The 13,142-nt window shown below is 41.5% G+C and overlaps 1 protein-coding gene across 10 annotated transcripts in view; it reads right to left on the reverse strand.

Moving 5' to 3' along the window:
* WNK1 (WNK lysine deficient protein kinase 1) overlaps nt 1-13,142 on the reverse strand; it is a 105,521-nt gene that overhangs the window by 27,775 nt on the left and 64,604 nt on the right. For 7 of the 10 annotated variants that reach the window (XM_042795288.1, XM_042795291.1, XM_042795283.1 and 4 more), the window contains exons 9-16: nt 10,925-11,182; nt 8,690-9,118; nt 5,357-5,428; nt 4,574-4,723; nt 3,042-3,515; nt 1,612-1,893; nt 834-925; nt 90-252 (exon numbers count right to left, since the gene is read on the reverse strand). In XM_042795288.1, coding sequence (XP_042651222.1) covers nt 90-252; nt 834-925; nt 1,612-1,893; nt 3,042-3,515; nt 4,574-4,723; nt 5,357-5,428; nt 8,690-9,118; nt 10,925-11,182 — 1,920 coding nt within the window. The remainder of the gene's footprint in view (nt 1-89; nt 253-833; nt 926-1,611; nt 1,894-3,041; nt 3,516-4,573; nt 4,724-5,356; nt 5,429-8,689; nt 9,119-10,924; nt 11,183-13,142) is intronic. The other 3 variants (XM_042795290.1, XM_042795292.1, XM_042795293.1) reach the window with 3 other exon arrangements.

Genomic DNA, 13,142 nt, shown 5'->3' on the forward strand with positions numbered 1-13,142 from the left:
ACACACACTCCTCACAGAAAAAAAAAAAATTCTGAAGCTCAAAAAAAAGTCATCATTACCACCAAACTGTCACTAAAATAAATACTCACATTTAAAATTCTCAGTTTTGGCCTAGCAGTCTTCTCATGGCGAGAGCGACTGCGGACAGACCTCCGCATATGACGTTTAGTAGTCCTCCCTTCATGCCTGCCGCTAGAAGCTGTAACATTCTCACTGCCATCACTCAATCCTGAAGCAACATCAGAATGCGCACTAAAAAAAAAAAAAACCCACAACACAACTTTATATTAGTATCCATGCACTCCATAACTGCAACAATACAGTTTCCCTACCAGGTGATATTCTCTTAAGGATAGCAGTAGATGTCTGCTAATCACAGAGTAGGGGAGAAGAGTCCTGTTAACATTTACGCTTGCTTGAATAGCAAGTCTAATAGTAATTACTTAGCTACAGATCTCCTGCAAGTTGAGTTTTGTACAAATGTACTTTCTGAATACGCTTTCAAGCTATTTGGAATATGAATTCTGTTTCAGTGCCAAAAGGACAGAAAAACATCCCTTACGATAAATTTGACATAAATTAAAAAGGATTAGAAGTCAAATCACTATACACAATCCTATTTACTCCCTCCACACTCTGCTAGAAATCAAAACTTACTGCACCTCTCATAAGCCTATTTTTCCTCTAGAAAGTTTATTTCCTCACGTCCTCAAGAATAGCCTCAGTGAAAAAGATATCCCTGGTGAGGAATACATACCTAAAGATCATGCAAGAAAGAACAATCTAATACACGAAACTAAAATTCAGTTTGGTGAAAAGAAAACAATGCTTACCTGTCCATAGAGGAAGCCAAAGGGGTAGACTGAGCAGGCTGTGTTGCTGGAAGAGTCTCTGAAGGAGCAGTCTGTGAAACTCCCTGAGTACCCTATGGATAGAAATCTACATCAAGAACCCCCCCTAAAGAATATCATTCCTTTTCAAGTAACCCAGTAGTCTAGTCTTCAATGTTTCCTCCCACATCAGTTGTAAAGCTAAAAGCACTATCTTTTTAGAACTTTAACAGCTGGCATCTAGAGAGCTCTAATTTACAAAAGATTCTACAGCAAATTGCAGTGAAGCAAATCATTATCTGGGGAGGGGCAGGGAGAAGAAATCAGCCATCCTTTCTACTGCTGCATGTCACTACAGTTTGCCATGCAGCCACAGACTTACTAACAGAATGTGCAAAAGGCAAGCCAATGCAGAACACAAAGACAATTCAAATTCTCCCTAGCAAGAACAACGCTGCAGGGAATAGGCATAACAAGAGATTCTCAAAGGCTATCAGTTGCAGTTTGTCTTTGATATGGCAAAAATGTTCTACAGTACTAGCAAGAAGTGAAGTGTTAACAGGTTTTTGCCTGCAGGATGCACACTCACTTCCCAACAGAACAGCCAGTGACAACAAGGTCCCCACATTGGCATGACATTCTGCTGTAAGAAAAAGGTCATTTGAAATATTAATTTCCAACTGAAGACAAGCATGGAAGGGATTAGTTCCCCACACACATACACAAGATGCATAATTCAGACACCCTAAATCTATTGTTATGTTATATTCAACATATTTACCTCCAAAACTGCCTGCTGCGAGGAGGCAGATGAGCCCTGTTGTGCTAAACTCACTGTAGGCTGGGGCACTTGAACCTGTCCTCCTAGGCTGCCCATGGGAACTAAAACGTTCTGCTCCACATATGGCTGCACAACAGGAGCAAGATAGCCCGGCTGAGCCATTGCATCTGTGGGCAAGGGAGGGGACAGCACGGCAGAAGGAATGCTAACAGAGGCCACAGCAGAGGAAGGTGCAACATTCGAGTCCCCTGGGTACTGAGGCGGCAGCCGAGATGGGAAGCCCTGTAATAGAAATGAGGGAGTCAAATTAGTTAATGCCAGAGCTAATTAGGAAAAAAGCGTTAAAAAAAAAAAAAAAATATCGGTTTCAGGGGCATGTTCCAACCTTCTGTACTTGTTCAAGCACTCCCAAAATCTTTCCAGAGATGCCAGCTGCTCACGTAGCCAAAGCTCAGCTTGCGAGGCACCGTGCTTGAACATGCAAATTTCCATTCAAAGCTCAAAGTCTTAAGCAAAACAGTCTTCATCTCCCAACTCTCACAGTTACCTATTTGGCTCAATATTTAAGGCCTGAGACTTGAAATAGTTTGAATAGTTTTCAGGCTGAACAACTACTGCTCAGATGATGTTATGCAACTGCTGCTCATTCTTGAGACGAAGAGCAAAAACGTTCTTGTGTTCTTCCTGTCCTCTCATGAGGAGCTGACCCAGGAACCAAGGAACATTTCTACACACTGCTGCTGTTCTACAGCACTCCTTATAACCACAGTGCAGCTATTTCTACATCTATGCAATTTTTGTTCTAAAAGAACAAATGTATGTTGAGCCACTATTTTTGTCACCATTCAGATTGCCATTTTTACAGTGACTGCACGAAGTAGCTGAACCAACTTGTGCCCCACCGGTCTAACATTTCATGACTAACATCAGGTACTTACATCACATTCAGGATCCATGCCATCTGACTTCTAGAAAATCCATGGGTCCCCCCACCCCACACCTTCACAGACTTGGAATGAAATACTGACATTGCTGAATACGCTGCCGTTGTTTTTCTTTCTAACACACATCTCCCGTTGTTAAAATTACAATTTTTTTATTATTTTTTTCCTCCAGGTTGACAGATCACTTGGATATATAGGTGTCCTCTTTCACACAGTGGTTGAACAAAGTCCTGCACTATGATTCTGTCATTTTAGATAAATTCCACTGCCAAATATGAAAAACTCAAAACACCAGGATGTCCAAGGACTTTTTTTTTTTTTTTCTACCCTCCCTAAAATGGCCCTTTACCTCACAATAGAATTCATCTTGGTGGCTTAATGGCTCTCTTATGAGAAGTGAGTTGGCCAGGGCACACAGTTCAGATCTGGTACCTTAGAGGAACAGGTAAAAATGTGGAGAAGAGCTCTGCTGGCTTGCAACAATACCTGGTAAAGAGCATCTCCAGCAGGAAGTGAAGCTTCAGCAGCTTGTCCAATGCTGACTGGCAATCCCACGGACTGGACAGCCGGCTGCAGGAGCTGCGGGAGAACCTGGCTGGGCAACTGAGCCACAGGCTGCATCAGTGTGGGGAGCTGGCTAGGGACAACGGTTGGTCCTACAGGGACAGCAGCTGCCGCAGCAGACGTTGCCAGTGTGAGCAATGGCTGATTCATGCCAGCTGCCATTGAAATGGGCAGTGACTGGAAACCTGGCTGAGCCACTGACACATGAGGAGCTGCTACGGGCAACTGAGAGACTGAGAACTGGGGAACCAGGGAGGTTGTCAAGGGCTGTCCCATGGGTAGAAAATGAGAGCCAATGGGGACTGATGGGGCAATTGAAGGCTGAGGGAGAGAAGGTGCTGCAACAGGTAATTGAGGCTCGCCTTGGATGATCGACACTGGTTGGGAAACAGGAAGCTGGGGAGGTAAAGAAAATAGAGATAGATATTTTTTTTTTTTAAAGCAGGGTTGCAGAAAGCAGAGTTTTTACACATTAGTCAAAGATAGAATTATTCAAGTTACAGCACTCTGTTAAAGTGGGTGGGGAGCACAGTTGGCAGAGTGGCTGGGAAGTTGGCTGGAGTTCCAAAAGGTCCTCACTTTGCAACACTTCCCTTGAAGAACTCAACAGGCTCTTAAAACAGACACCCACAGAGGGTGAAAGAGCAACGTTTGAATACCCCGAAGCACTGACTTGTGCATAAACAGAATCGAATTCCCCTCAACTCTGTCCCCAGAGCCAAGCCTGCCTTCTTACAGGAAAGAAGTGCAAATGTTTCAACAAGTCTGTCAGCTTTGGGTATGGGGACTAAAGCAATGGAAAACGAGAAGCCACTGTGCCAGCATTCAGAGAATGGCAGGGGATATGTCAATTAAAGCCAGCGAACGATGCAACTGGAAAGGCAGTTTAGATGAACAAGCAACAAAACAACAATTCTAAAAACAAAATCAAGGCTCACGTGTTCAAGATAGAGATATGAGCCAAAATGAAGTAATATTCAGTAATAGAAGCTTCTTGACCAGGGAGTAAAGGAGAAGAGCTGAGTAAGAAAGATGACAGTGGAGAAGGCAGTCCTTATGGTTCACTACCTAAATAAGTGAACGTGTTTTACACACATAATGGTGCAGAAGATAAACACTGTATGGGAAGCAGAGAAATGATAAAGTTCCTCAAAATCCATTCATAATAAACCATTCATCAATATGCCTCATGATACTTTTGACAATTTAAAGATCTTTGTGCATGGAAGTGCTATCCCTCCCTCAAATTACTCACGACTGCCACGTGTGAAAGAAAGGGTTTCCAACACATTTTCCAACAAAATTGACGGTTGCAGTACACTAAGAATACTATTATCTGGATGAATGTTTTGGAACCATTAGAAAAGATGACAAAAGTGAAAGTAGCAGCATGTTGAATTTGCCAGCTGTGAAGAAGAAAAAAATCTTCTGCTAGAAAGAAGACTTTTGTTTACCTGTGTCCCAGCTGCTGCCTGAGGCATTGGCATAATCTGTGAAGTTTGAGTTTGAGAGACAGTTTGTGTGGGAGTGGCGCCAGCAGAAACTGATGGCTGCTGCAGCTGGTATTGTCCAGGCTGTTGGGAAGAGGCTGGCTGCTGTGCATTCTGTAGTAGGGAAAAGAGGCAGAAGCTATTTTTCCCCCCACATAAGTTTTTAAAGCATATCCTATTTAAATTCTACTTTTTAGTCCCTCATAAGTGACTTCAGTGATTCTTGTGACTATGCCGAGTCAATAAAGCTTTAGCAATTACTTATTAGCATTAATAATACAACTCCATTATCAGCACCAAATCTTGAAACAGAATTATTATTTCACCTGTGAAATCAAGAATGAAGATTCTATAAAGGAAGAAAAAGCAGTTAAGAGAAGAGGATGTTGCAGAAGATAATAATTCCCATTGGAAGAAATCATGAGAATGAAATCTGCCTCTCTAGACAGATATCTTGCAAATCCTGACACGCCTCCCCCTTGAATGGGGTCACCACTGCAAGCTCTGTTGGAAGTTGAGGAAGACAGACACATGAAAACAAGCATTTATATGATTCTAAAAATAAATTTCGGAACATCAATGAAGTTAATCTCATAGCATGTTAGACTGGATGAGAACCAGAGGATTCCTTTCTTTTGTCCAAAACTATGGATTAAGGGGGACAGAGGTAGTCAGTTACTCTTAAAGAGTCATCAAAATTCTATACTGAAAGTATTTAAGTCCTGAGTTTAGCAACTGTCACCTCACCTGCTGAGTGTGTTGGGTAGGCTGGGATGGCACCGATGTACTGCTTGAGGCTGACTGGCCTTGCACCTGTGTCTGGAGGAGAAGAAAAAAGACAGAGAATCAGTTTAAAAAAAACACTATGGTTTCTGCAGCAGGCACTTAAAATCACTTCTGCCTGAAATGATCTGGTTAGAATAGGTTTCTAGTTGTCATCTGGACAAGCAGTCCTTTTGGACAAATTCCACTATGGCAACCAGAACAAAGCAGAGCAATCTGGAAAAGTACCGAACTCCAGTTTGAGTCTTCCAAAACAACCAATACAGAAAGTCTTTGCAACCCACACGCCCCTCAACATGAGACAGATCAGCCTACCAGCTGCTTCTTCCACTGATGATGCTTTAAGAGCAGGATGCCTTGGTATGATAACTGCAAATAGAGGCATTAAGTTTTACCTTTACATGTGTACTAAACACATTTAGGTGGGGGGATACAAGGAGGCTAGAAGGAAATAAAACTCTCTTTAAAAAAATAAAAACTGAAGATATACAGAATTCTAGACCAGTAACAAAGTACTCAGTACACTTAGTACATGTACATGTCATAAGACCCCTCTGAAAGGCATGTCAAAATACAAGCTAGGAATCATTTCCAGACTCACTACCATTCAGAGGCTACCAAGAATTGGTTATTGAAGAATATGGGGGTTCACATTCTAGCTAAGACAAAATTTTTGAATAAGCAACGAAAAAAATGGATGACTGGCATACAAATGAATGTGGAAGATGCAGAGGAAAATGGAATGGGTTTTCATTGTTACTTTTGTGGCTGACATTTTTTGATCAGATCCCAGGATTTTCATTATCATTTTTGTGATGGTTCTATTTCTTTATCAGCTCCTGGGACATAACTAGACAAAGACCTCCAGGTGAGTTCCCTGAGCACGCACCACTTTGGTGAACTGCCTTTGTAAGAAACATGTCTGGTGCGTATGTATCATATCAGAAATATCTACTAAAATTCCTTAATGATGTGATCATTCAGGTTGCAGAAGCTCATTACAAACAAGTTTATTAAAATTACGTACTTTAATTAGAGAAACTTCAGGGAAAGCAAACTGCCAATGAAAAGAACCATTTTTTTCTTTGCTGTTTTAGAAGCTCGAGGACCTTACTGCTTATATCTAAACACAGGATATATCCTACTGCTGTAACATCTGTTCACATTGACTCAGTCTGTGCTTCAAATTCTGATCTTTTAAAAATTTATATAAAAGATCCCAGAACTTATATTCTGTAAAGTAATTGTGATCCCTTGTTTTCCAGATGTATTTTACATGCATCAGAATTCACTCCCTGACATGTAAAAAAGGTGGTTTATGGAGAAACAATCCTCATAGTTTTCAATCTTGTGTAGCAGCTTCACTCCACGAGTTCTCCTACAGCACAGAAATTACTATCTATTGGACCAGTAATTTATTACAGCTGAAATAGCTTTAAACACCTTTATTATCCCATGCAGAAAGCCTTAAATACTTAGTTCTTGATCTTACCACAAAAAGCAAACGATTCTCCTCCAGTTCCTTCACACAAATCCCAAAGCTGCTAATACTCCAACAACTAAAATGTCAGAGTCCCTAATTCCAAGAATAGGAGTAAGAGAAGTCTACTTCAAGTAAATCATCTCTTTTCACAAAATAGTATTTTATGGGAAGTTTCATACTACAACTGCAGACAGAATGTATATACATGTACACGTCAGTCACAGTGTACAAATGTGTTACTGTACTGCAAGTGCAAATACCATATATGCTGATGAAACACTTATATCCAAACTAAGCTTCAGGCCTCAAATTTTGCTTTTTAAAAGGACGCCATATTCTGGGCCTATAAGGAAGCAACAACTATTAGCAACAGTTGTTTGTGCCACTAATTTACTATTCAGCTCGTTTAGTATCTTTAACAATCCTGCAAGTACATTTCCAAATCTTCGTATGCATACATAATATAAATCCTTCTATTCCTCTCCTCCAGCTTTCTTCCTCCAAGCCTAGAAAAAGCTCTTGCATTGTAGACAGTCACCAGGTTAACCTTGTTGTTGTCTAATGAGACACTGTTCATGTAAAAGTTCAACTTCAAATAACATTCTCATTAAATAGCTAAGGAGCAGCAACAAAAATACAAAGCAAGTTTTACTATCACTGCTGATTCCAACTGTGGAGAAGATACATTTCATTAAACTCATTGTTTAAAAGCCAGTTTGGTACTCCAGCTATCTCTTGCCAAAAGAACAACTAGTCCCAGGAGGAACACTGACCATTTGTTACCCTAACACAAAAGCCCTACCAATATTTCAGCTGAAGCCAAACACAGACCCAGTGGTTGCTGATGCCCCATTATTTCATTGCAAGCTGGTAAATTAAAGGAAATCCTAGTATACTATTGACTTGGTGTAGAGACACCCCCATGAACCACACGGAGCAAATCTAAGACCAAGGCTCCCCTTTAAGCGCAAGGTATGACTTATTATAAGCAGAGAAATTCTGGAAGGGTTTGCTCCTGTAACCTGAGGATAGAGTGCAGGTGGTCCTGATGAAAGCGAGGTGGACAAGGCCTGCTGAGCCGAGGCTCCCTGGGGGAAGCAGATGAAGAGCTGCGACTCTTGCAATACCTTCTGAGGCAGCTGAACAATGGGCAGTGAGAAGTCTGAACCAAAAGCAGAAGATGACCCCCCTGTAGGGGGAGGAGACTGGAAATCGCCAGTGTCAGAGGAAGTCAGCTGTGAGGAATCACTGGAGTATTCTGGGCTTCCTTCCGGCCAGCTCCGCCTGGCAGAGCCCCCTCTGGGACCTGCTAACTCAGGACCAAGATAGTTACACTGCTCCTCTGTCACAGGCTGAAGCCGACTGTGTGACCCTATGCCTTGAGTGGATTCCTCTTGACTGGTCTCCATAGAGCCCCGGCGACTTCTGTAGACCCGCTGGGGTACAGCTGCCCCTTCTGCTGAAGCAGAAGTCGGTGTGTGCACATGGAACTCAAAGACACAGCTTGCTCTGCCATCACCACTGTGAGAGAGCACAGCCGGGGCAGAGTGCGGAACAAATACCTGGTGGAATGTCATCTGAGCAGGATCTGCACTCAGAGGAGCTGAAACACTGGATAATGGAGAAAGGGGACCCATCCCAGAATCCAGCCTCAGGTTCTGAACATGTCTTGCCAGGTATGTTTGCCCCGATTGAAAGTCGAACACAGAGCTTTGTGGAGGACCACCTTGCCCATGGTTTGACTCAGAGACCTGCTTCAAATGTTGTTCAGTCGCATGAGAGTTATAAGCTACTTGATCATACTGCTCCGATACCTGTGATGGATAGTGCATGCCCACCAAATATACAGCTTCTGGATGCATCCTGTAGTGAGCATCCTCTGGAGGTGTTGGTCCAGATCTATAGTCACTGTGGACAGGAGCTGGCTCAAACACAGGATTAACTTGCACATGCAGAGGCTCTCCAGCGACTCTCTGAGCTGCTGTGCCCAGCATAACGAATGCCTCTGGTGTCCAGTTGGTGGGACTACCACCAGGTGGAACTAAACTCTGGCCAGTCTTCAGCAATGGCTGGAAGTGGCAAGTTTGGGCTTCCAAAAATGAAGTGCTCTTGCGCCGCTGAGCAACTGCCACCTTCGGCGGGCAGACAGGTGGTGGTGAGAAAGACACCGGCCGTTCATGAACGGTTGGGAAAAATATCTGTGAATCTGGGAACGTTGGTGTTCCCCCACGCGGATGCTGAGGCTGTATTGACATGAACAAGACAAGTAATTCATACATTAAAAGTGAAAGCACATCAACATGCACAGTTCACTAGGCAGTTCTGTGAAGTAACTTTATAGAATGACTACTCAATTCATGGTCAAAAACATACAATACTTAGGAAATTCGGGTGAGTCATAAATATCCATTAAATACATCCATGGCAGGCATAGCTACAAAATGGAAACATTTGCTTGTGTTAGAGCTGCTTTTCCAGTCCAATTCCAATAATTCACAAAAAAAACCAAACAAACAAACCAACCCAAGTTTTGCTCCTGACAATGGAGTGAGATTTATTGTCACAGGCTATCCATTGTGATCACTGCTTGCAATCCAATCAAACCCCTGAGGTTACTGCCATATGGGGAATACGAAAATTCAGAACTTGGTAGCAGCAACAATGCAGAGCCTCTAGTTTGTACTTCGAAGATAAAATGATATTAAATCTTAGTATCATCTAACACAAAACACGCAGTCCTAGTGCCCTGTACGTTATCCAGAGAGCTCAAGAAAAAACTTTCATGAGACAAAACTGAACCATTCAAGCCCACAGTTGGAAAAAAAAAAAAAAAAAGTATGATAAAACTGCAGAGCCTCTGGATTCTGCCAAAGTTAATCATGTCTTTTGATCCCTTTGATCACTTCTGATCACACCTTTTCACACAGAAAATTAGCACTCACTGAAACAACCCTAACACATGCCTGGACAACAAAACTTGCACAGTTTTAGTAAAAGCAGAGCCCTCAGGCAATTCATCTGAAGTAGTACATCAGATGGAGGGGAGGGTGATCTTATTTAAGATTTGTATGGAAAAGTTCACTAAAGAGTTCTCTGTAAGAAACCAAACAATTTAGTAATTCTGCATTTTTTCATCTCTGCCTACAGTACGCAGAGAGACAATATATTATCTACCCTAAAGGAAAAAAAAAAAAAATAATTGCAAGAATTAGTAGCAAATATACTGTCTTTAAGACAGAGGGAACTTCTGACTTTTTCAAGTTGCTGTTTGCACATTGTCCTCTTTCTTCCCAGCCCTTTTTTTCTGGAAAAGCAGCAGCAAATTTCCATATTGACCAATACTAACAAGAAGGTCCTACAGGACGAAGAACTCTTCCTATGTTCTGAAACTGGTTCTGCTTACTTTATTTAAAGATAAATGTTTCTCAAAGTTTATTTTGTGTAAATCAAAGCCCAAAACTGAAAAGAGACTACCTCCTGTCTTGCAAGCTATCTTGCATCTGAGCGAGAAACATGAAACTATGGCTTCTTCCCATCAAGAAGTAGCTGAAGTAGCATTTCCAATTAAAACTTGCAGAAAAATCCTCAAAAGTATTAGTATTCTGAATTTCTACTATCACTAGCACAGCTAGCCAAAGCTTTTAGAATAACCAGCCACAGCAATCAAGCTTTAAAAGCTGGTGAGTTTGTTCAGGGCTTAATTTACATTCGATAGTTGTTTGGAAGTTGGAAAATAAAAAGCTGGTCTTCTAATTTGAGGGAATAAGAACTAGTCTTCCCTTTACCTTCTGTGCTACACCTGGGTAATTTACATGTATACTATCCTAAAATACAAAAAACAAATGGTCAGCCACTGCTTGATAATGTTTAAGTGTACTGCTTCCCAGGAAAAAAAAAAAAAAAAAAAAAAAAAAAATCAACATTCCAGCAGCACAGTGTAGGAATAAGGAATCAACGCTTTATTTTCTTATTTTAAAAATGCCCAAAGCCCAGGATGTATTTAATGATAACTTATCTTACTGTGCCAGGAGGCAAATGGTAACACATACAGGACTGACAGAGAGGGAGGGCAGGCTGGAGCGTCGATGCTTGCGTGGAGAGGCAGAGTGCATGGGCAGGACACTTTCCAGGGCTTTAGAAAGCTTTTCTGCAAAGGTTTCTTCAGGGACAGTCCGAAGGTAGAAAGGAGAAAGAGGTGCAGACAGCGCTGGTGGTGGGGTGCAAGGAGCACTGAGAGGGATGCAGGACATAGAGGGAAGAGCAGGAAGGTGGGGGACACAAACTGACATGCTACGACCACGTTGAGGCTAAAGGAGGAAAACAAAAGTTAAGAATTGAACATTTAAAAAAAAAATATGAACAACAAAACCAGCAAAAACCATAATGAGGTAGAAAAGAAACGGAGACATAGAATGAGAGGCCCAATACTGACTAATGTGTGCAAGAAGGTATGGGAACACTGAATGAATGCCAGCACACACTAGAAACAGGCTCTGAGCACCTCTCAGGACCCAAGTTTTCCTTAGGTCACTGAGCAGTGTGGGAAAGTTCCTGAGTGCCCTTACAAGAAGCATGTGGAAGGCAGAACAGACAGGAGAGAATATTTTCTCTGGGGCCACTGATGCAGCCCATACTGTGTGTACTCACAGCATCTGCTAGTCTGACAAATAAAAAAACCTAAACAGATACTGATGAGCTTTCAAACATTCATTCTTAGCTTAGCGAGTGGATGTGTGTTTACACATACCACCTCACCCAGTCTCTCTGCTTGGGCACCTCCCTGCCTGAATTAAGTAGACTAACTATATGCAGCTGGCTCTCTATTAACTAAAACATTACCACAAAAATTTAAACATTACACATTCTACAACATGAGTTGTGGAAAAATAGCTGTTTAATGTGTGGAAAATTCAGTAAAATTAGTCCTAGACAAGCATTTTCCAGACACTGGGCCAATAAAAACATCAGGATTTTGTAATCTTGCCACAGTCCAGAAGGCCATAGGTCAAAATCCAACCAAATTGGAAGAATCAGAATTATGTTTTGGGGTGGTTTGGTTTTTTTAGGTTTTGGGTTTTTTTTTTTTGTTACCGCTTTTCTGGTGTGGTGTGTTTTGTTGTGGTTTTTTTAAGTGAATGGAAAAATGATGTTTTAAAGATACAGTTTTCAACTGCAGGTTTTCTTTCTCTAATGGTATAATGACTCTTATGGATGTAATCCACAATTTAACTTAACTGAAATAAAATACAGACCTCCAGGAAAAAAAACTTCAATATACCCAATGGAGATCTGATTTTAATGATTTCTGATGTGAAATTTTCTCAAAATTTTGAGAAGCGTAAAGGAATTCAAAGGGTTAAATAAATATCCATAATCTTCATCTGTTCCAAGGCAGGACTAGTTATATACGTCATTCCTGACTCTAATTTATCTAAACTGTTCAGAAACATGTGATGGAGACTGCAGTACTTAACTGTCCTTGTTGGTTAGGAAAAAAAGTCTTCCCAAACAGCAATTCCATGTTGCAGTTTAGGCTTATTAGTTCTTATTCTGACAACAAAGTTGTGATCTGATTTAGCCTCCTATCTTACAGCAGCTTTTTACAGCTTTCTCTCTCAACCACCTCATCTTTTACAGGCTCATCTTAACTATTTCAGTCTTCCCACATGAACCATGTTTTCAGTATTTCTTGCGGGGCTCTTTTGTCACTCTGAATTCTTTCCCAATACTCTCAAATTCAGTCAAGCAGAGGGTGTCCAGCATAGACTTACCAATGGCCAAGAGCAGAACTATTTCATATAACATGATGTTTGCCCTTTTCACAACAGCATGATGTTTTTGACCATGTCCAGCTTGTGGTCCAATGTAATCCCTGACTTTTCTGGGCAGGGGGACACACATGTAACAGAATTGCTGCCTCGTCAGTGGTTGCTCATCCTGTACTTGTATAACTGATTATTCCTGTTTAAGCATGAACCTTGTTCTTGTCCTGATTGAACTGCATTCTAGGTGTTTTTAAGGCCGTTTCTCCAGCTGTCATTATCGTTTTGACTTGCCTTCCCAACAACTGTTAGTAGTTCCTGTAGTGTTCTACTCCATTCTGTCAACCTCCTGGTATCACTGTTGTCATCACAGAGCACAAGCACATCTTAGCAGTGAACTAAGCAGCTTGTCTACACCTCTGTCATGTGCTTGTTCTCCCATGCCCTCTCAAAAGATTATGGTCTTTCAACCTGGAAGTTAGCCATCCCAAGACAGTGTGTAATG

The sequence above is a fragment of the Tyto alba genome, unplaced genomic scaffold (genome assembly GCF_018691265.1).
Source record: "Tyto alba isolate M040663 unplaced genomic scaffold, T.alba_DEE_v4.0 Super-Scaffold_21, whole genome shotgun sequence".
NCBI classification, from domain to species: Eukaryota; Metazoa; Chordata; class Aves; order Strigiformes; family Tytonidae; genus Tyto; species Tyto alba.